This window comes from Littorina saxatilis, linkage group LG4, assembly GCF_037325665.1.
Source record: "Littorina saxatilis isolate snail1 linkage group LG4, US_GU_Lsax_2.0, whole genome shotgun sequence".
NCBI classification, from domain to species: Eukaryota; Metazoa; Mollusca; class Gastropoda; order Littorinimorpha; family Littorinidae; genus Littorina; species Littorina saxatilis.
In genome coordinates this window covers 21,148,480-21,172,664 of record NC_090248.1, presented here as the reverse complement: position 1 = coordinate 21,172,664, position 24,185 = coordinate 21,148,480, and the positions used below count along the sequence as shown (strand labels likewise).

Here is a 24,185-nt window from a genome sequence, read left to right as displayed (position 1 = left end):
CACTTTAACGATGGTTTCGTTGACCTTTGACCTTTTTCAAGGTCACAGGTCAGCGTCAAAGGAAAAATTAGACATTTTATATCTTTGACAAAGTTCATCGGATGTGATTGAAACTTTGTAGGATTATTCTTTACATCAAAGTATTTACATCTGTAGCCTTTTACGAACGTTATCAGAAAAACAAGGGAGATAACTAGCCTTTTCTGTTCGGCAACACACAACTTAACGTTGGGCTTTTCTCGGAAACTATAAAAGTGACCGGGCTCAAATTTTATGTGAACGTGACTCATTGTGTTGTGAATAGCAATTTCTTCCTGTCCATCTGATGCCTCATATAATATTCAGAACTGCGAAAGTGACTCGATCGAGCGTTTGCTCTTCTTGTTTAAATTTAAGTCTGCCTGTTTCTAAAAACGCTGAGAAAGTAGGGTTAAGCACGTACCGCTTGGTCGAAGATCAGGGACCGTATAACGTCTTGTTTTGTCACAATTAAACGTTCCTACAACTGCCTGTCTTGTTTTAAAAAAAAAGTTAAAATAAGTACGCATTATATGTGTTTTATGCGTTTTTAGTCCAAGTGCTACTCGCCTTTGCCGGAATAAACTGCAGGGTTATTACACATGCCGTTCTGACTATTACAGTAGTGGTCATACTGGAATAAACTGCAGGGATTCGTGTGCTGACTTATGCATTTTTACCGTTTTTAAACTCGATGTTTAATCTAAGCCCAGCGGCGGTGTTACACTTAGTTGATCAATGCCACTCGACCCAGGTGGCGACCTTTGCCGGTTTATACTGCCGTGAGTAATGGACACATGCCGCACTGACCCATGTGTTTTTGCCGGCGGCGGCTTGGTGCGTGACCGGAGTGGACATGACGAAGGTGTCCCCGCGAGGTGGTCAGTAGTATTAATGATGATACACGACACAACAATCACAGCTAATTTAACGCCCTGCTTGGTCGTGCGCCAGGCATTGCACGTATATGCTACAGCCTGCAAGCAAACGGTTCGATACTCCGGCAATCTTTGCACTGGCACGGGCGACTCGTTTCGAGATTAGATTACTCCAGGCGACGGATTCGTGGGTGCGGATGGATGGAGGAAGACGTAGGAAATGGTACCTGGAGGGGGGGGGGGGGGATTCTGGAGAGCAGTCAAGTGTTACGAGTTTTGAATGTAGTATGTTTAACTAGATATTGCGGTTCGAGGGGTAGGGGAGGGGAGGGTGTGCGGGTGGAGCGGGGCATTTAAGTGTCTTCGGCTTTGAATGAATTACAACAATTGTTATTAAAAGAGAGGGGGTGGGGGGGGGGTCAGTTGTCAACAGCATTCAATATATTACAGCTAGGTATTGGAGAGGGAGGATGGGGGAGTGAAGTGCCATCGGCGTTCAATGTATTTGACGAGAGAGGGAGGGGGGGGGGGGAATTAATTCATAACGGAGGGGATGAACTTGTGAACAACGATGTGTATGAATGATTCATGACGACCGATGATTTTCTGTACGAGTGATTGGGTGCGTCCTGTCGGTAAATGAAGAGCAGACTCGGGGAAAAAGCGAAAGGTTCCAGGGGGAAGGTAGACGGACGCAGCCGATTTCCCCTAAGCACATTTTTTCCCGTTCGTTAACGCTCGGTCCGCGATGGAAAACTGCTTGAGGTTGACCTTTGAAAAGTCACAGACAGAATATGAAAATCATGCAGCGAGCTTAAAAACTACATAACTTCCTAGTTTTCAACGCGGCCTTGAGGAATTGTACAGATTTAAAGGGATACTATTGATCTGACCGTTGGGAGTATGTTACTTGCACAGCAGAATCATATGGTATAAATAGAAAGTGATCCAAGGGTCTGTTTTCTTATGTATAGTACCTTTTAAGACCGCACTGTCATGAAATAATTTGTTTTGGCGTTTTGAAGTACCAGAATGTATTATAGAATCAAAGTAGGATTTTCAGAACCGTAATAATGTATTCTCTTGAAGTGATAACCAAATGACAGAAATGACCGTGTGTGTGTGTGTGTGTGTGTGTGTGTGTGTGTGTGTGTGTGTGTGTGTGTGTGTGTGTGTGTGTGTGTGTGTGTGTGTGTGTGTGTGTGTGTGTGTGTGTTTGTGTGCGTGCGTGCGTTTGCGTGTGTGTGTGTGTTCGCATTTTTAAGACCGTAGCCACAATAAATCTTGAATTAGAATGTCTATGATGCAAGGCTAATACCATAACTATTCTCGAAACACGTGTCGGAATTACAGTAGCTTTTCTGAAACCAAAAACTGTTACCAGGCTTCGTTGAGACTTCGATAACATCAATCAAGGAAGGACTGGGCAGACAGTAATGAAATCGCAAGAAAATAAAGGGGGGTGAGCTAGAACAAGCAAACCTCGGAGCAGACCAATCTTAGCCAGGGGCTGGTGGAAACGCAGAGAAAACTGTTGGCCAAATAGAGCTGACCAAGCAAGAAGTCTAGCACGACATAATTGTGCTTTTAAGACCCGCTATACCCCTTTGCTTACCGCTGGGGGGAAAAGCACTGAAGCTTTCACTTAATTCAATTATTTCTTCGGCCAGAGAAAGAACTATCACCAACAGAAACATCTACAAGAAAAGACACTCCGCAGACCCACAGACACAGACAAGCAGCAATTTTCTGCCACAAACTCGGGAAATAACATCTCGGTATCGAGAAAGACACTTTGCCGCGCATTACAGGTACGGGGGACTTATCTGGTAGAAAAAAAAGTACCCGAGCGGTCAATTAATAACCCTTCTGCGATAATTTCTTGCTGCCATGGCAACCCCTTTTGGCGCAATTCTGCTGGCCAGCCTGACGTTGGAGGCAGTCTGTCCTGAGGCAGCGACAAGCAATCAGTCAGAGCCGTGTCACGACTGACTCTGCTCAGCTTCTTCGTCTGTGTTGGCCTTTCTGCTCTCGCTACACTGTAAGCAAGTACTGTTCCTTTAAAGGCACAGTCCTTCCCGTATAAACGGTTCAGCTCACGTACCATCTCAGAACTGTGACACCATGCTTTGAAGTTTGAGAAGACCACCCCTCGACTTGGATCAATACCACCAATCAACGGTCTGACTCTTGTGTGGAATGGGAGTTATTTGATGAATTAATTCCTTTAAAAAACAAACAAACAAACTACCAGTCACTGGACTTCGCTGATTTGTCTTTCTGTCGTCGCTACAATGTCTGCAAATACTGTCCCTTTAAGCTGCAGTTACAGGATTCGCACCGATCACGGGTTACGGCAGTTTTTGTAGTCATAACCTTTTTGTCTGTTTGGTGCATCTTTGAAAGCCGTTCCTTCGTTGTCGGTGTATCGTACACCATAGTGTTCCTTTACAGCTTCAATTCCATTAACATTCACGGAAAGTTCTAGTGTTATGTCGTTTACAATTAGTTTCTTCTGGCTATGATCACAAGGCTACGTTACTGTACCGTCGCTTCAACATCAACGGGTGTATGTCCCAAAGAAGACGGTAACCGGGTGCAGTAACCGTATATCAAACGCACAGGAAACACCTTCGGGGCTATCACCGTTCAACATTATCCATCACTGTTCTAATTTAAAGCCACCGTCACCGTCCAAAATTATCTTCTACCTTCTACTTATGCCTGAACGTGAACAACACCACTACAACCGTTACGAACAGCAAAACAAGCAACAGCAACAACAACAACATTGTGTTCTGAAGCCATGCAATAACAGACCATCTACTATTGGGTCCAGGCGAAATTGTGCTTTAATTCTTTTAATTAATTCTTCTTATGTCCAAAACGGACACATTTCTTTTATTTACGTTCATTTGTGTTTTTGACAGCGAAGCATATACATTTTGAGGGAGCACAACATGTGGACAAGTTATGCTACATACTCACACACTTGTACTTTGTTCGCGCGCGTTTTGTCGCCAGAATGGACAAACCCGTCCCTTTTCCATCACACATAAGCCTTCAGACACAGAAAGATAGGGGCATTGATTGTCAGAGTCAGATATCTATAAAGACGAAGAATGAATCTGAATAATTGTTTGTCACGAGTCATGACCTTCTGCGTATCTAGACCATTTAACTCTGCACTCTTCGTTCCTTGGATTTTCGTCTGCGGTCGAGCTTGCTTTCGTGCGAGAACTTAGATGAAATTGCGTGTTTGGCATCTTTCATGTTATTATGGCTCTGTACTGATTTGACCACCCGGTGGAGACAAAGTGCATATGGCCGTCCACCGTTTTTGTGGGGACATATTTACAGCAACGTACAATCACCGACGACTGTGTAATTTATGCAAGACCGCGTTCAGAAAAAGGGGGATATTGGTATTTCTTTCTGTACAAGAGTTTTAATGTCTTGAACTAGAGCAAAGGAAGCTTATTTAGTAACATGTAAAAAGCCAAATTTAGTTTGTCCATCATTAGAAATGTCAAGCTTCTGTATGCACACAGGTTTCTGGGAATTCAACTTAGAAAGTACGGAATTTACAGAAAGTGTGCACATCGATACAGAGTTGAAAGCAAATATAATATTGCCATGTGTGTGTGTGTGTGTGTGTGTGTGTGTGTGTGTGTGTGTGTGTGTGTGTGTGTGTGTGTGTGTGTGTGTGTGTGTGTGTGTTTGAGTAAGTGATACCCCAAACCTATTACTTTGATTTGTAGATCTATAGATTTGACCATACAGTCCAAAAAAGGTCAGAGTGTAAAAATCAATATACTCTCACCCGCTGAGGATCTTTAGCACATATTTTGTGCGACGTAAGTGCCCTCTTCCAAAACATGGTTACATCTATTACTGTAAGCAAGGAATAAGTGGGTGATAATTTACAGTACAAAACATAGTCTACAACGACACGAATGCGGATCAAGGTAGATAGGTTACATAAGAAGAAGATCCTGCTGCACGTTTGACTTCTGGCATTTGGGGATTGTGGTTGCGTCTGTCGGTCTGTCTGGCTGGCTGTCTCTCTTACCGTCTGTCTGTCTTCGTGTCTCTCTCTCTGCATCTCTCTGTTTGTGTCTCTTCTCTCTGTCTGTCTGTCTGTCTGTCTGTCTGTCTGTCTGTCTGTCTGTCTGTCTGCCTCCCTGTCTCAGTCTCTCCCTTCCCCACTCTCTTTGTCTCTCTCTCTCTCTCTCTCTCTCTCTCTCTCTCTCTCTCTCTCTCTCTCTCATTCTCTCTCCATCTGATTATGAAGTTTCCATAACTCAATATTTATTGTCATTGTTTTCTTCTGTTTCATGTGACGCTGTAATCCATCGACACAGGTAAGAGAAGTCTCAGTCTGACTGCTGTGTGTCTGTCTTTCGACCTCCCTACGTGCCTGTCTGTCTGTCTGTCTGTCTGTCTGTCTGTCTGTCTCTCTGTCTGTCTGTTTATCTGTCTGTCTGTCGGTCTGTTTGTCTGTCCGCGTGTTTGTCTGTCTGCTCTCATATAACAAAACAGAAGCATTTTCATATTTTTACTGGAAAACATGTCCTCTCTTTACAAACAAATCTACAATATACAGGGAGATCTTAACACACAGGTCTTTTAAAAGGGGTCAGTGCGTTTTTTGCATGGAACCTTGTAGTAATCTGGCCGCGAGGTTAATAAGGCCGCAACCAAATTAAATATACACTGTTTTGGGTGACTCAGTTTTTATATTTTTGCTTGCTTACACAAAATGTGTATCCAAGAGATATATTTCACGACGGTAGACGCATACCTTCTGTTATGAAAGAACAAATTCATACCCTTCGTGGGCAACAACAACATCATATCTTTTTATTTTTGGAGCACTCTGCATTTAGGGGAAATGGGCATTACACGCGGGCGACTCGATCTTTAAAAAGGGGTCAGTGCGTATCCGCACGGAGTCGTGTAGTAGACTGGGCGCGAGATTGATACAGACCCCAGCCAATGATACACTGATTGATTCAGACGCCCACCAATCGGTTCGGTTCACCAGACTGGAAGAGGGGCGAAACTGACTTGACGCATGTGCGGGAGACTGAGAGGGGGATATAATTTCATATTACCCTGGTCATTACGATAACCTACAAATTCATTCGTTCTCATATTTCGACCCACGTCTGCCGTCACGATTTGTCAGAAACCCGATGATGAATTATCGACATCTGGTATTCTACGTAATAACCCTTGTTGGGTTGGCTTGACCTTCGTCATCAATTTGTCTTTAGAGAAATCACCTGATAATATAGCTATTCTGATGGACACGTGGGGGAATTCGAGGGCTGTGATTGGATGGTCTCACACATCCCTTTTCCGATCATCAAAGCATAATGCTACGGAAGTCGGCCATTTTTGCCAATATCCAAAATATAAACAAAGACACATGGTTCCGGTTTCTTCCACGTGTATAAAGTACACGCATGCCTCGCCAGGTTTGTTTCTGTGACTGTTCGACAGACGATGCCATTTGCTTTGTGTGTGTTTTTGTTGTTGCTTACTGTACATGACATACCTTACGTGTAAATTCCAGTTCTTTAACAGGCAACAAACCTTGCAAATTTCCAGAAGCTGCAATCTGAAGCGACCTATCTCTGATTCTAGCAGACGATCTCTCCAATGTTTAACACAAAATCATCAAACTCTCCTGTCACATAGAACGTCCATTGTATAGTGCAATGTTGAAATGAAGTTACCGGTCTGAAACATTTAGTCGTTTCTTCTGAGACAATCCTTGTGCTCTTATCATCTACAGATTTACCGCAGTCTTCACCACGCGAATTCCCAACAGAAGTCAGACTTTCGAACATGTGTATACAATCTACGTAGGCAAGCATGATACGTCATGACGTCATATGATTCCCAGCATATTGACGTAATGCTAAGCGTCCAGTTATCTCGAGTTTTCTCCGTAATACCATGTCCGTGGGTTTTTCAATGTTCGGTTATTTCCGTGGCTTCATACGGAAAGGGAACCGTCGTCTGCAATCAACGACATGGACCATTCTGGTACTTGTTGCTGACAAAAACATGATTTTAACACAGAATTTAATGTCAGAATAGCTATATAAACACTATTGTGTTTTCATCGTAGCAATAGGGTCCGATATTTAGACTCGAACAAGTATAATGCGACACGTCTTCGACTCGTCGGCATTATACTTGTCTCGTCTAAATATCGGGCCCTATTGCTACGCTGAAAACACAATGGCTGTTAATATTTCACATATTAAATATGTATAGCGATACTTACAAATTGTCAAAAACCCTTATGATAAAATATGGACAGCAGGTATGCAATGCCATCTTTGGCATGTGTTGACCTGCATCGTGAAAGTAATTTTTGAGTCACTTGAGAAAAAGTGACTCTATGTAATCGGTCAGTGTTAGTCTGTCCGGCCGGCCGTCCGTAGACACCACCTTAACGTTGGACTTTTCTCGGAAACTATCAAAGCGATCGGGCTCATATTTTGTTTAGTCGTGACCTCCAATGACCTCTACACTTTAACGATGGTTTCGTTGACCTTTGACCTTTTTCAAGGTCACAGGTCAGCGTCAAAGGAAAAATTAGACATTTTATATCTTTGACAAAGTTCATCGGATGTGATTGAAACTTTGTAGGATTATTCTTTACATCAAAGTATTTACATCTGTAGCCTTTTACGAACGTTATCAGAAAAACAAGGGAGATAACTAGCCTTTTCTGTTCGGCAACACACAACTTAACGTTGGGCTTTTCTCGGAAACTATAAAAGTGACCGGGCTCAAATTTTATGTGAACGTGACTCATTGTGTTGTGAATAGCAATTTCTTCCTGTCCATCTGATGCCTCATATAATATTCAGAACTGCGAAAGTGACTCGATCGAGCGTTTGCTCTTCTTGTTTCCAGAGAAATTAAGTGATGTCGATGATTATTCCCAGATTAGATACGATGGCCATGGTAATAATTTGTCAGAAACCTAATGTTGACTTCTCGATATCTGGTATTCTATGCAATGCCCTTGTTGGCATAGTTTGATCTGCTGAAATAAATAATTTTTTTCGGAGATATAAAGGGATGTTTTTCGTAATATTGAAATGTATAGCAATCGTTACAATTTGGCAGAAACCATTGAATGTATGTCTCTGTAACACGCTCTTTTCTAGACGAATTCGGAATGCGCTCTTGTGTCTCTACCCTGTGGCCTAATTGTGCCGCACAGTCGTGCTGTAATTAAGCGCTAACTCAGAATGTATGTCTCACTAACACGCTCTTTGCTAGAGTGCACAGAAGAACCGGCATCAAAGGAACCGTCCTTGGCATGGACGTAAACGATTCAGCTCACCATCTCAGATCCGGCCAGGCTTTCAGACTCGACACAATTATCTTGTGATTTTTAAGAAAGAAATTCATTCAATAATTCCAACTCTGCAAACAAACCAATTGTAAGACTCACCCGATCGTTTTTGGACCAGAACATATTGTGGCAATGGAAACAAACTGCGCTACACATTGTTATACACACATGGCACACACAGACAAACATACACACACACACTCACACACACACACACACACACAAACACACACACACACACACGCACGCACACTCACACACACACACACACACAAACACACACACACACACACACGCACTCTCACACACACATACACACACACACACACACACAAACACAAACACACACACACACGCACTCTCACACACACATACACACACATACACACACACACACACACACACACACACACACACACACACACACACACACACACACACACACACACACACACACACACACACACAAAAATCAGCTTTCAGCTCAGTAACATCGTTTTTCCCTTTATGTTTTGTGTAAGAACACGTACACCAGCAAATAAAAAGTAATGACATGATCCATTCTTCAGTCAGAACAAATATTCGACATCACAAAATGCTCATGAATAGAAACATTGGGTAATGTTCGTCACGTGTCAACCCACACATGTATAACACCATATGTACATGCAGTCCCTGGGCACATCTCAAGGGAATTACACACAGAATAACAGGATTATTGAAACTTAATCACAACAGCAGAAAATCGATTTCGTGACTCGATACTGTCATGCAATATGGAAATGAATCTTTTTGATACTTAATCTGACTGTCCAAGGTTGGCATCACAGATTCACAAACATCGATTTTTGTAAAGGTTACACGTGTTAATACTACGAACACATACGCATACAAGCTGGTAGAAATATTCACGAGCAGTAAGACGAAACAGGTCTGCTAGAAATATAATTCCAAGTACAACTTTAACCACACATATTCTGCACTCCGTGATTTGTCCTATCTTTTGAGCGAAAAATATACAAAATAATGTCCATTATAAGAACAACCATTCGTCCTGTGTTTCAAGTTATGTTCGGATCATTTTGAAGCTAACCCACTGACATAAAAGTATTGTTTATAAGAACAGCGAACGTTTAATGCTTCTACGGATTACCCTGAGTAGGCAATACTGACAACGACGTTTTTGAGCAGATGTAAATGACATAATCGGTGATGACGTTGATTGAAGCTTCTTTTCGGAAGTTGTTTTTAGATGTGTGTGTTTTTTAAATTGTATTTTTTTACAAATGAAACATGTCGCTGTGCAAGGAAACACAGCATTTTATAAATATATTTATATGACCGGACCACGAACTTCCTGAAATAAAACAAATACTGCCGCTATGCGACACGCTGTTGCGAGCACTTGAATTCTTACAACAGTGCACGCTTAATGACATGGAGCAAAATAAATCGAACATGTTTACTCGCATTTGCAGTGTTTTCATCCAAGAACATGTTCGTTTTTCAAACAATAAGCTCTTGATTAAATATACACACAGTAACAGCTTCCCTACAGTAGGTTCTTCGCTGTCGCAGGCGCAGTGCATTGTTAATATCGGCCACTCTGCGATTGACAGAATCTTTTCGGATTGTGCTTCCCTTATGCCATGTTTACAGGGTCTTCCAGAGGTGTTTATCTGGATACATCTTTAATAGAGCTTTCGTGATCCGTCCGAAGCAATTAATGCACGTTGTCATGGGAACTGCGGTCATGACCGCAGCGTTAAACGGCGCCTTAATTAAGACTTGCTGGCAACGGCGTTGCGGGTGACTTGAAAGCATGACTCAGGATCAGTTATCTGAATGAAAGGAACACCGGAACTTCGCAACTGTCCTGTGGTCAGTGCGGCCAATGGACCACTACGCGACTGGGAACTCTTGATTAAGATACTGATTTGGGGAATTAACCGTTCGTAACATCCCCACTCTCCACGGACCCTCACCCCCCTTCCCTCTAACCCCCCCCCCCCCTCCCCAATCTCTCCTTCGACCTCCCCCCTGTCTTTCCGTTTTTGTTTTTCTACGTTGATTTGGAACTTGTTGTTGTTTCTTGTTTATGGTCTCCTCCACATCATCCAGATATACCTGGAGACAAGCCCTAATAATAATATTGATAATATTAATACATATTATGTAGAAAGCAACGATATTATCATAGGAAGAGTAGGGTTTCTGCTACCAGGGTAAAGGGACTCTGAGTAAAATGTGTTATGTAATGGAACTTCGCAGATGAGCTATTATTATATGGGTGTTTTTTTCACAAAGCTTCGTACATGTCCTAGGCTGAGAGCAGTCAAGTGGCCAGCAACGCTGCCGGTAACTCGTTTTATAGAAATCGTTTGTTCCGAGTCCCCCCCCCCCCCCCCCCCCTACCTGTTTAGACATATACATTGACAACTGTAATACCTCGAATGGGAAGTGTATGCTTGGTGCATATCAATATGCAATATTTTCATGTTCTTGCGATACTGTGAAAACTTCGCAGTTGATTTATTTGTCATCCGTTAGTCGCGAAGACGTACGTCGCCCAGTGTAGCAATTCCAAGCCATGTTTTTGGTAGCGCGGGGAAGTAAAGATACTAATTTCCGATCGTTGGAGTGACATTTGAATCATTAGCCACCAGAACGGACGATATTCAGCTGAAGTCACATTTACGTACACAGAGCCAACAACCTAACATTGGCTCGGCCTTTGAGGCGTGATCGGTTGGCATCCGAAAATAAGGTGCTAATTGAGTCGTTTGTGAAAACATTCACGGTGATGGTATGCATTCATTAACATATTTTGCAATACAGTGTACTATAACAGCATGTTGACATGACCGTGAAAGAATGTGACTGATAAATAGATATACAGTCAGTTTAGCAAACATCTGGATTTTCAAGTCTTCCCTCTTGAACAAATGTCGATATATATATATATTCCGTTTGACCTCGATTTTTTTTTTAGACTACTATTTTTAACAAACTACGAAACTATAGCCGTACAATCCGGCTGTTTGTCTCATGCTTACATTGTAATACAACATGTATCTGAATGCCACATGCCAACCAATAAGCTATCTGATTTTATCGTATACCAAAAAACAAGAAGTTAATGAACACTTTCAGGCCACCCATTACCGCCTTGATGTACATTACGAGTGACGTGCAACATGTTCCGCGCGTTATGCTAAGAAGGTCTTAGAAGTGTGATCAATTAGTGCTTATTGGCCTTCACATGAAAAGTACACAAGCTTTCTGATACTGACATTAATGCAAGAGACCAAAGAGAAATGGGGGGGGGGGGGTATTTATTTTATTTTATTTATTTATTTTATGCAATTTATATCGCGCACATATCTCAACCACGGATTCAAGGCGCAGGGATTTATTTATGCCGTGTGAGATGGAATTTTTTACACAATATATCACGCATTCACATCGGCCAGCAAACCTCAGGCCTATTAGGGCGAGCATTCACCTTTCACGGCCTATTATTCCAAGTCACACGGGTATTTGGTGGACATTTTTATCTATGCCTATACAATTTTGCCAGGAAAGACCCTTTTGTCAATCGTGGGATCTGTAACGTGCACACCCCAATGTAGTGTACACGAAGGGACCTCGGTTTTTTGTCTCATCCGAAAGACTAGCACTTGAACCCACCACCTAGGTTAGGAAAGGGGGGAGAAAATTGCGAACGCCCTGACCCAGGGTCGAACTCGCAACCTCTCGCTTCCGAGGCAAGTGCGTTTACCACTCGGCCACCCAGACCTTAGGTAGGAGGATATCAATACATCTTTCTTTGTAACGTATTACTGGTGATAAGTACATATATTGTTTCACTGCCTTACACATGAAAACGACGACCTATTATAGTTGTTTTGATTTCAGTAGACGATGTAAGGCTATAGCTTTTCTTGTAAAGCTCCCCTCCCCTCATCCCCCAAAATATCATCAACATGTGCTAGCTTAAGAATCCAAAGAACATTTTATTAAACCAACAAAACTGTAGACATATACATTTAAAAAGACAAATACAAGAGTAAAACTATACACTAGTTTTTCTTTCTTTCTCTCTTGCCTATTAGCTAGCAAAACTGTGTACCCAAAAAGTCCAGAATCGCCTCACAAGACACGTATACATACCATCCTGCCCTGAACAAAGAAACCCAAATGAAAACTATCATGGCATTTTGATGCTGATGTGCATTCATAATCTGACACTGATGATGTGTTGCATCCATAATTCATGTGAGATGAACTGCTTTGCGAGGAAATGTCAACCATGTCTGAACTCAACGCACGCACACACAAGGAAATGTCGCCTTTTGTCGATTGAAATCGGGCATAAAACAACACCCAGATATCATACGTCTGCTGACATCTGTCCTGTGCAGGGTAAGATTTTAGCTGAATGCACTGGTTGCGTACTCAGTCGGATTTCACAACACTGATTTGTGTAGGAGGTGTTTCTTTCTGCTGACAAGTCTGTCTCTGTTACCCTCCACTTTTTTTGTTACCTTGTAAAAAACCATTTGTTTGCGCTGGTTGTGAGAGAAAGATTTATCTCATACCTTGAGGTTAGAAGTTTTTGTAAGTTGGTATATTTATATACGGATTGTCATATATTCAGCTCTTTTAGGATGGATTCAGGTTTCTAAAAGAAAATTGGTACTGCGTTGCGCGGGCGCGCGAATGTCTCTGTTTGCGTTTATTGTCAGGGCCTGACTTATCTCACACAATATACTCTATTGTCATTGTCTATAATCATTGTCATATTCAACACTTAGTAAAGGTAGTCGACGACTTTTCAGGTTACATAAGGTTCTCTAGGAAATCGTTACTGTGTTGTAAATGACATATCTAAGTGCACGCACACGCGCGCACACAGACACAGACACACACATACGCACGCACAAACACACACACACGCTCGCACGCGCACGCACGCACGCACGCACACACACACACACACACACACACACACACACACACACACACACACACACACACACACACACACACACACACACACACACACACACACACACACACACACACACACACACATATATATTTCCCAATCTCTCTCATCGTACAGAATATGACGACATAATCGTTGCACACGTAACTATCTTCTCTTCTCTCATTCATCGGTCATTTTCCTACACATATATTTACATAACAGCAAGCATCGACACAAACAACATCTTTTCTTGTTTACGGCGATGATGAATATATAACAACGTAATAATCAACATTTACTCACCGTAAGAGTCAGTGATATTTCCCGCATGCGCGCAGTGAACTTAACCCCAGACTGAGTTCAGGCAAATGGTGCTATCGCAATACAAATTCAACACAGTGGAAAACACACAAAACACACATCCACGAACTTTTTTCAACTGGTCATACGACACCAACACCATGCAGCCTTGACACCAAAAAGTCAACCGGCAAAGTGGGAGAAGAAGAAGAAGAAGAAGAAGAAGAAGAAGAAGAAGAAAATAGAGCGTCGACATTGCCCGAGCATTAACACTCGGGAGGTGCCTAGCAAGGACATTAACACTTGGAGTCTGGTATGTCAAATAGCAACACGGTGCTGGCATTAACCGCAGTTCTAGCCGGTCTTTTGACAGACCTGAAGGATGACAGGAGGACCTGGAACCATTGATCGGACTCAGCACACCGTTTCTAGCCATCGACGAAACGAATGCTGTCTCTTCCCGTAGAATTCAAGGGTCGTTCGGTCTCGGCATAGTTTTGCAGAACCGCTGGTTATTCACTGACTGAGATCTGCTTCTCACCGAAGTCACTGTTGCCTCTGACTTTCGCGTGATTTCTTCTTCGGCATACCAAAAAAGAAAGAAAAAAAGTTAAGCAAACACTAGGCTTTGACTCTCTCGTGGTTTCTTTCTCACACTTTTCCGGCACGGATATCCCGATGTCTGTGACTTTCTTCTCTTGATTTGTTCTTCTCCGTAGGTAAAAAATATGTTGTGACTTTGACTTTCTCGCGGTATATTTCTCGTAGGTTTTCGGCAAACAAAGTAATATGTGGCTTTGGCTTTCACGTTATTTATTGATCATACTTTTCGAGCACAAACAAAATACTGTGTTTTTGATGATCCCATGCTTGCAAAGAGAAGACCGTGTCTTTAACTTGTTGCCTGGTTTGGCATGCCAAACACCAACACTGTGTTAGCATTGACTGCAGTTCCAGTCGATCCTGTGACAAACCCAGAGATTGACAGGAGGGTCTGGAGCCAATGATCAGACTCTGCGGGCACACTGTTTCTAGCCATCGACGAAATGAACGACATCTCTTCTCCAACAGTCTCTGCATAATTTTTCAGAACTGTTGGTAAACAATTTGGCATTCACTGACTCACATTTTATCCGCAAATAAGTCAATATTTCTCTGGCTTTCTTGTGATTTATTTTTCGGCATAGAAAGAACAAGGGAGAAAAAATAATATGGCTTTGACTTTGTCATTGCTTCTTTTTCAGATTGTTTCTGTGACTCTATGTCTTTCTTTGATTCATTCGTTGGCATAGAAATATGATACCGTGGATTTTACTTGTTCACAGTTGTTTGATCATTCTTTTAGAGCACAAAACTACTGTGATTCTAACTTTCTCGTGATACATTTTTTGACACAGAACTGGGGAGGAGGGGGTGGGGGGGGGAGCATAAGCAAACACTCTGTCCCCGACTTTCTTACACTTTATTTCTAAGATTGTTCCAGCGCAGTGAACACTGTTGCTTCGACTTTCTCATGACTTTTATTCCTCACATATAGTACATCCTATTGTAACTTTGGCAAATGAATAAATACAGCAAATGAATGAAAAACACACAAAAACAAAATTCTAAAACTCTGTTCCTTAATATAAATTGAATAAATTTCATACCAGCAGATTTTCATCGTGATGCGTATAACTAAAATGCAGGAAATATTCCATGTGTGAGCCAGATTTACTTTCTCCTGACTGTGTGGAAAGCAGACACAGTTTCGCTGAGGACGAAAATCTCCGCCGATTCTCGAGTTCAGTTCGTTAATTATTCCCGAAGCATCCAGGCAGGTTTAATTCGAAACGGGCACGTGTGATTTACACCATGTTCAACTCTTATTTAAACTGATGGCAGCTTTAATGCTCCTCGTGTGTGCAGTTTTGAAACATGACATTTTCATGGTCTAACACGTGACAGGTCCCATCAGAGCGAAAGAGGACACCGGTGTTTATTTTGTTCAGTTATGTAATGTCAGGTTCAGGCTTTGGCGAGAAAGCAAGGAGACATGGCAACAGGTATCTATAGATCTCTGGGTCAGTGAGCGGGTAAGAGTTTGAGCTTTATCAAAAAGCACGTGAACCTCATCTCAGTGACAGATGAGGGAGTCACGCTTCAAGAGTTACCTTGTCGGTCTTTGTAGCAGCTGCACTGCCATGACGGCGACCGTGGTCAAATGTAACGATGAACATGATGAAATCACGGATGTGTGTCCTGGCCGTGTTGCTTCAAGCTCAACCGTTTTCAGAAAGTCAACGAACCCGAGTATGTTTAGCACTCCAGCATCAGCAATTGAGCGATGAGAGTCTCAGGTAGGGTTTGAAAACAGGTATACCTGTCACGACTCACGGGTCTCACACCTGCAAGAACCATTGTCAGATGTTGAAGTACTCAACTGATCGGGAAGCAGATGTACCCAAAACGCTGTAACTGTCAGCACTGGCCGGATCATAGTCAATGAATAGCGGTCACAAGCATGCCTAGAAAGCAGTTGTACGAGACTACTTACGCTGTCCTACTATTGCTCGAGACTTTGCTGAGGGCTGGTAGTGGTCGAAGGCATGACCAAAAAGGAATCATCATCGATGCGTAGGATTTCATCAGACATTGGTGGTCTCAGTTACGACTGCGCTGTACTCTGTACCGTTGGATTTGGTTGTGTCGCGGTCCATCATGCAAGGGAGACTTTTGCAGACGAAGAGCGACTTGAAGGTATTACGGAACTGCTGGCTCATGATGCAGTACAGGACGAAGTTCACAGCGCTGTTCACCAGCACCAGAATGTCCATCAGGTCGCCCAAGTGTATATACACATCATGCCAGAAGTTCTCGTCTACTGCGGAGATCCAGGCCAGGATGCCCTGCGGGATCTCGGTGACGATGAAGAAGACGACAACGCCGACGAGCATCATCGTAGTGCGGTTGTGCTCGCTAGACTGGTGGTCGTGGTCGACGATTCGTGACACTTTGTTGAGCAGCCTGGCTCGCCGCTTCTTGGCCTGCTGCATGGCGATGATGAGCAGCGTGGAGAGGAAGGCCATCAGGACGCAGGGCAGGATCTTGATGACCACGCCAAACAGCCAGCGCACGAACTGCTCGTAGGTCGGGTTGGCCTCCGCTAGCTGACTGGCCACGATCCAGTAGCAAGACGCGTTGCGATCCAATTCGGGTCCGATGTCCCGCACGCTGTAGACGAAGTAGTTGGGCACGCACGATACAATTGTGGCCACAACCACCACGGCCACAGTCAGTTTGGCCCTGGCCAGGGAGCACATCCGAGCGGCAATGGCGTGCTGACAGACGAAGATGTATCGGAAGACAGCCAGCGTGACGGTTAGCCACATGGCCATGTTGTGACACGTCACGATGAAAAGGTTGTGGAAGAGGATGAAGTACATCCAGCCCCTGCTGTGCCCATGAGTTTCGCAGTCAGGAGAGTTGATGATGTAGAGGTAGATGGCCATGATGGGATAGGTACTCATGGTCAGCATGTCGGCGATGGCCAGGGCGGTGAGGATGAAGTTGGTGGGGCTCTTCATGTGCTTGCGGGTCAGCACGATGATGTTGAGCACGTTGCTGACGATGCCGAAGACGCACACCGTCACGGAGAAGTAGCCGTGGATCGACTGGTAGGAAACGCCGAAGCGCGCGATGGCAGAATCAGGCAGAGAAGAAAATCCGGCCTCGCCCGAACTGGCGTCCATGGTGTCGTTGAAATCGCCGAAGATGTAATCTGTGACGTTTTCCATGATGCGGTTGTCACTGCAGCCTCTTGGACTCCGGGACTTACTTGGTTGGTTGGCGATCTGCAAAATTATACATCATTCGTTGTGTCAAATGTGCTATAATAGATGATTTGCGTTACAGTTCTGATCATGTGAAAGCCAGAGTTATCACGAAGTTTATTACGTATGTGCCTACCTCGCTAGGTATGACGGCTTACTAGCGCCAAAACCACATAATTAAAATGTTCAAGAGAAATTACAATTACCAGTGAAAATGTGTAAACTTCCTTACAAAATGTCAAATGGCTCAAATAATCCGTCAGGAATTAGATAGAAGCGAAAATTAACTCATTTTCACGTAACAATTGTAATTAGCAAGTGTTCATGTTAAATTATCAACTGATCATGATTAATTACAAGGTGATCGTGTCTAATTATCAGTTCATCATGTTTAAGTATGGTTTTGGCGCTAATAAGCCGGGGACAAAACTGAAAATGAACACTGTTGGTTTAACAATGTAACTGCAAATTACTCAATACACATGCAAATTGAAATGTTCACGTGAACATTTTAATTATCAAGTGTTTATGTTTAATTATCAAATGAACCTGTTTAATTGTCAAGTGATCATGTTTATTTGTATTACCATTTCAGTGCACCATATGGCTTTTTGACCAATAAGGACTGTTTCTAGAGGACCCACTAAATGTTATAACGTTCAGGCAGGGACCCTTTTTGTTTATCACGCTAAAAAATTAACAGGACAAAGTAAACATTGGAAATAACAATATCAGCGTGACTTATTCTAAAGAATGACACTTCAAATGCTGATACTACTCTCTTTATCTAAGAAAATACCGAAAAGCCAGGTATGTCTGTGGGCGCTTTACAGAACGGCAAGGCACTACCCACCCTCTGCGTTTGCAATGCCGACCCACTCACTTCAAAATGTCATTGTCAAAGTTCTGACGATTCAAGTAAAATTGCGTCACTTAATTTACGTCAAATATATCTTTACGTCATTTCCTTTCTCTCTGGCATCGTTTCGAAATCTGTCGCTCTCAGTTGGACAAGAGATATCGAAGTATGAAACGCATGTTCAACATGGGTTATTTTGTGAGGTTGTTGTGTGAACGCATTTGACCTATTCATCACGTCAGGTGAGTGACTCTGATTGGCTGACCCAGGTCACGAGAATGCTTTGACTGACAGGCACAATAAATTAAGAGCGATCCAGTTCCCATTGCGGCAGTTCCGTCTAATTCGCGGTGTCGCTTCGACATTTCTTTTGGTCGAAATAGACGATAATAAAACCGTTATTTCTAATATGCTGACTGTGAGCAATCGATAACAGACATGTCTCAAAAGTGATATCAGCGTTCGCCTCCGGCTCATGCTGATAATCCATTTTTTCGACATGTCTGTTATCATGATTTGCTAACTGTCAGTATATTAGAAACAGCTCATAATAGTTTTGGCGCTAGTGAGCAGAGGACAAAACTACAAATTAGTAATTCACATTGTTGGTTAACAATATCGCCGAGCCGTGACTTAAGCAGAACACGTGATATCGGTAATCCAAGGTTTTGGCGCCACTAAAATTCAAGAGTTCATGTTGCCCACACGATGCTGGTGTTTGGTTTAAGCGTGTTTTTATTAATTTCTTGTATACATGTTATATACAGTAACAACATTATGAACGTTAACAAGCAGACTGCTTATGGACACGTTCCAAAACTAATAATCAATACACATTCTGATAACAAGACATGGCGAACAAGTGATAACTTCAACCCTTTTCTTTCAAAATATTTCATAATATTTTATACAAATAAAGAGAGAGAGAGAGAGAGAGAGAGAGAGAGAGAGAGAGAGAGAGACACAGAGAGAGGGCAGATAGAGAGAGAGTGAGAGTGAGAGAGAGAGAGAGAGAGAGAGAGAGAGAGAGAGAGAGAGAGAGAGAGAGAGAGAGAGAGAGAGAGAGAGAGACAGAGAATGCTTTGCTACATCTATTGCTGTCACTGTTAATATAATATCAGCCGAAGCGATCAGTTGACATAACGTAATCTTGTACAGCAGAAAATATTTTCGTATTCAAAGATATAGTTAAGTCAGTATTGCCAAACAAAAGTGTTTTGCAATCCAGAGCGTACGTTGGTAGACTATTGAATAAAATGGTTCTATGTTCTTTAAATTTTGGAGATGCTGGTGTTTCAATGATATGTATTAAGTTTATAACCGGATAGAAGTGAAGGCAGTTAAATGCAGTGAGATGGTCCTTGGTTATTTGGTGACATCAAGGTAAGATTATTAAGTTAACCGTTGTGGTTAACTACACGGCAGTGCGGCTTAATAGGTGTGGTTTGTACAGCGAACAGTTTTGAAACTGTACTTGCCAGGGAGGTCTGCTGCTGAGATTAACGCACTTTTGACTGAATTGTACTGAAATTCCCATCTTCTTGCATATGACACCTGAATCATTTTCTTGCTTTCGGTCTCAGAAACCTCTACCCTCCGCAGAATCGGTTAAATTCCGGTGCATTTATTTGTGTGTGTTTTTTTAAAATATTTTTTTAGCTTTTGACAGTGTTCAATTCTTCAAAGTATTGAACATATAGATTTCGGTTATATTCTATGAAGACTAGCAAGTATTATTTCCTGATCGATATTTGGTCAGACGTAATGCTTGACTTGTTTTCCTGTGAAATTCTCTCTTTTCGAAATCTAGCAGTGTGTTTTTTTGCTTCGAAGAGAGGAACAGCATTGTTCTCAATTAAACAAAACACTTCTTTTAAGACCTCCCAAAATCTGTGAAAAGGAAGGCTATGGAAGGCTATGGAAGGAGTGAGTCTTAAATCGGAGGTAAATGTACATGGGGAATGGACAGAACATCTTAATAGTCAGGGTCTTCAAAAAAGAAGAGTCTTAAATCCGGGTGTTTAAAAAAAGGGGATAACACGTACTGTACTCTTCAAAAGCTGACACTTATGTTGCATTAAATGCCCAATGCTTTCATATTTTCCTCTTTCTATTCCCAGTGGGAGGCAACTTCACACATCAGTAAGTCTTGATCAATGTCCTGCGCTTATGTCCTGTCTGAAGTTGCCAATCCAGTAAGCGCGCGTCAGCATGATTGTCATCTAAATTCGAATCCTGAAACCACAGACGGAGATCTGGTAATTCCTTGAAAGATTAGTCTCGGAAGAAATCCAGCAAGCATGACTTGGTTGAATGTTTCTTGTTCCTGGTGGTCTTCAAGTTTGTCTTGTTCATTATATTGGTATTGTTCTTGCTCTTGTTGTACTTCTCTTTAATTTGTATTCGTTTACTGCTTCTTGTTCTTTTTCTCTTATCATTCTATCTTCTGATTTCTCTTCTTCTTCTCTTATATTTCTTCTTGTGCGTCCTCTTTTTCTTGTCCCTGTTCTTCTTATGCTTCTTGTTCTTCCTCTTTGCAAGTAGAAGCCATATTGCACATTGAGGCTGCGAAATATTACCAAGTAAAAAGTAACAAGGAAAACAACAAGAAAAACAAGTCGCGTAAGGCGAAATAACAACATTTAGTCAAGCTGTCGAACTCACAGAATGAAACTGAACGCACTGCTTTTTTCACCAAGACCACATACTCGTAGTTTCGTCAGTCCACCGCTCGTGGCAAAGGCAGTGAAATCGACAAGCCATGCAGAATAGTGCGGTAGTGGTCGCGCTGAGCAGGATAACACGCTTTTCTGTATGTCTATTCTTTTTAGCTTACTGAGTTTGTTTTTAATCCAAACATATCATATCTATATGTTTTTGGAATCAGGGACCGACAAGGAATAAGATGAAATTGTTTTTAAATCGATTTCGGAAAATTAATTTTCATCATAATTTTCATATTTTTAATTTTCAGAGCTTGTTTGTAATCCAAATATCTATATATATATACGACTTGTGTCTGTCTGTGTGTCTGTGTGTGTGTGTGTGTGTTCGCAATGCACGGCCAAAGTTCTCGATGGATCTGCTTCAAATTTGGTGGGCATATTCAGGTAGACCCCGGACACAACCTGGTCGATGAGAATTTTCAACACGTGCTCTCAGCGCGCAGCGCTGAACCGATTTTGGTTTTTCTGTTCATCTTCCCAGATCCATTCCCAGTAACTCTTCCTTATCTTCTCCAGTGTTTTGCGTTTATCTCCCTTCCTTCGTGTGGCGTCAATCCATATTCCCGTTACTATTTTTAGAAGGTCACTGTCCACAACGCTCAATCCATATTCCCGTTACTATTTTTAGAAGGTCACTGTCCACAACGCTTTCATCCCGGCGAAGCCGGGTATTACTCTTCCTTATCTTCTCCAGTGTTTTGCGCGTTTATCTCCCTTCCTTCGTGCGAAGCCGGGTATTCGGTTCTACTTCTTCCCGGCAAAGCCGGTTACCCGGCGAAGCGGGTATTCATCTAGTATGTATATGTTTTTGGAATCAGAAAATGACGAAGAATAAGATGAAGTTGTTTTTGGATCGTTTAATAAAAAATAATTTTAATTACAAGTTTCCGAGTTTTAATGATCAAACTCATTAATTAGTTTTTAAGCCACCAAGCTGAAATGCAATACCAAAGTCCGGCCTTTGTCGAAGATTGCTTTGCCAAAATTTCAATCAATTTGATTGAAAAATGAGGGTGTGACGGTGCCGCCTCAACTTTTACAAAAAGCCGGATATGACGTCATCAAAGTTATTTATTGAAAAAATGAAAAAGAGTCCGGGGATATCATTCCCAGGAACTCTCATGTAAAATTTCATAAAGATCGGTCCAGTAGTTTAGTCTGAATCGCTCTACACACACACACGCACAGACAGACAGACAGACACACACACACACACACACACACACACACACACACACACACACACACACACACACACACACACACACACACACACACACACACACACACACACACACACACCACGACCCTCGTCTCGATTCCCCCTCTATGTTAAAACATTTAGTCAAAACTTGACTAAATGTAAAAAGCAAATTCATCTGACAAATATTCAAAGAAATTTGAGTTTTTGCTGTTTTTTTTCAGATGTCGGATTTCATCTTTCCCGATTCCAATGTTGACATTTTATTGCTATTTTTGGGAAGCATATCCTCAGTTTTTGTCAAAGTTTGACAGTCTTAATTAGCTTAGAAAATGATCAGCACTGGAATGGAATGAGAGAGAAAGAGAGAGAGAGAGAGAGAGAGAGAGAGAGAGAGAGAGAGAGAGAGAGAGAGAGAGAGAGAGAGAGAGAGAGAGAGAGAGAGAGAATTGAATTGAACTTTATTTAACAAGGATTAAGATTTAAGGCTACGCCTTTTCTTACAATCTGTCCTTGGGACGCATAGACACACAATTATATAATTAAAAAATTAAAAAGTTAAAAAGTTAACCAACAAAAGGAGGTCGGAAAACTTCAGCACGTGATAATAAAGATGACGATGATGATGATGATGACGATGATGATGATTATAATGATGATGATGAAGATGAGGCATGAAGAGCATACACATGTGGTTATTCATAAAATCAAATGCATACTATGCATACTATAAATACAAGCTGGTAGCAATCGAACATGTAGCAATAGTACAACAAAAATATGTTCAGAACATACAATGCACATCATATCTTTGACGTAATACTAAGTGTAGCAAATCAAAAGGCGTTAAACTACTCAGACAGTAAGTAGTTTTTAACACATTATTTAAAACTTTTTAATGACTTTAAGTGCTTAAAGGATGATGGAAGCGAATTCCAAACTGAAGTACCCGAAAAAGCAAATATGCTGTAATTGTGCCTGCCAGCAGTATGTCTTATACAGGTCAATTCGTGGAATCGGTGGGATCAAGTTGACCGACCCATATCTGTGGGTAGCTTTTTTAAATAATGATGTAATGTAAATCGGCACTTTACCGTAATACAATTTATGCATGAAAATGGCTTTGTTTAACTTGAGATGCTTTTCCAGTGGAAGAAAGTTAAGCATTTTTAATTTCATATCTGTTGATGCATTATCCTTTACGATGAATTTGGCCGAGCGACGATAGAGAGAGTCTAACTTTTTCACTGCTGCCATCCCAGAGCGTCGAAACATAATTAATGTGAAACATTACATGAGCATGGTGGAACATTTCCAGAGTCCTTCTGTCCGTAAATTGCTTTAACTTGGATAGGAGGAAAACGTTCTTGGCTACTTTCTTGCAAATATGCTGTAATTGTGCCTGCCACTTGAATTCACAATCAATAATTACCCCTAAAACGCGATGCTGTTGAACTTGTTCAATTGATTGCGTACCAATAGTAAGATTTAGTTTGAATGGAACCCCCCGCGGGGTAGGGAGAAGAATTTACCCGATGCTCCCCAGCATGTCGTAAGAGGCGACTAACGGATTCTGTTTCTCCTTTTACCCTTGTTAAGTGTTTCTTGTATAGAATATAGTCAATTTTTGTAAAGATTTTAGTCAAGCAGTATGTAAGAAATGTTAAGTCCTTTGTACTGGAAACTTGCATTCTCCCAGTAAGGTAATAATTATATTGTACTACGTTGCAAGCCCCTGGAGCAAATTTTTGATTAGTGCTTTTGTGAACAAGAAACAATTGACAAGTGGCTCTATCCCATCTCCCCCCTTTCCCCGTCGCGATATAACCTTGAATGGTTGAAAACGACGTTAAACACCAAATAAAGAAAGAAAGAAAGAAAGTTTAAGTGGAGAAATCTGGTGTTTTTGTCTGGTTGCAATTACCATACTTTTAGTTTTTATTGGATGGACAAGCATAGCATTAGCACTACACCAGTTATTTACATCGTTTAAAGCTGTTTGAACGGGGGA

General features: G+C 41.9%; 2 protein-coding genes across 2 annotated transcripts in view; one reads left to right on the top strand and one right to left on the bottom strand.

Moving 5' to 3' along the window:
* The window catches only part of LOC138964211 (protein MON2 homolog), a 625,692-nt gene that overhangs the window by 194,653 nt on the left and 406,854 nt on the right, over nucleotides 1–24,185 (top strand). The gene's annotated exons all lie outside the window — the stretch shown is intronic.
* LOC138964206 (G-protein coupled receptor dmsr-1-like) overlaps nucleotides 10,312–24,185 on the bottom strand; it is a 17,336-nt gene continuing 3,462 nt past the window's right edge. The window contains exon 2 of the mRNA XM_070336103.1: nucleotides 10,312–17,409. Within this exon, the coding sequence (XP_070192204.1) occupies nucleotides 16,204–17,352 (1,149 nt within the window). The 5' untranslated portion in view covers nucleotides 17,353–17,409 and the 3' untranslated portion in view covers nucleotides 10,312–16,203. The remainder of the gene's footprint in view (nucleotides 17,410–24,185) is intronic.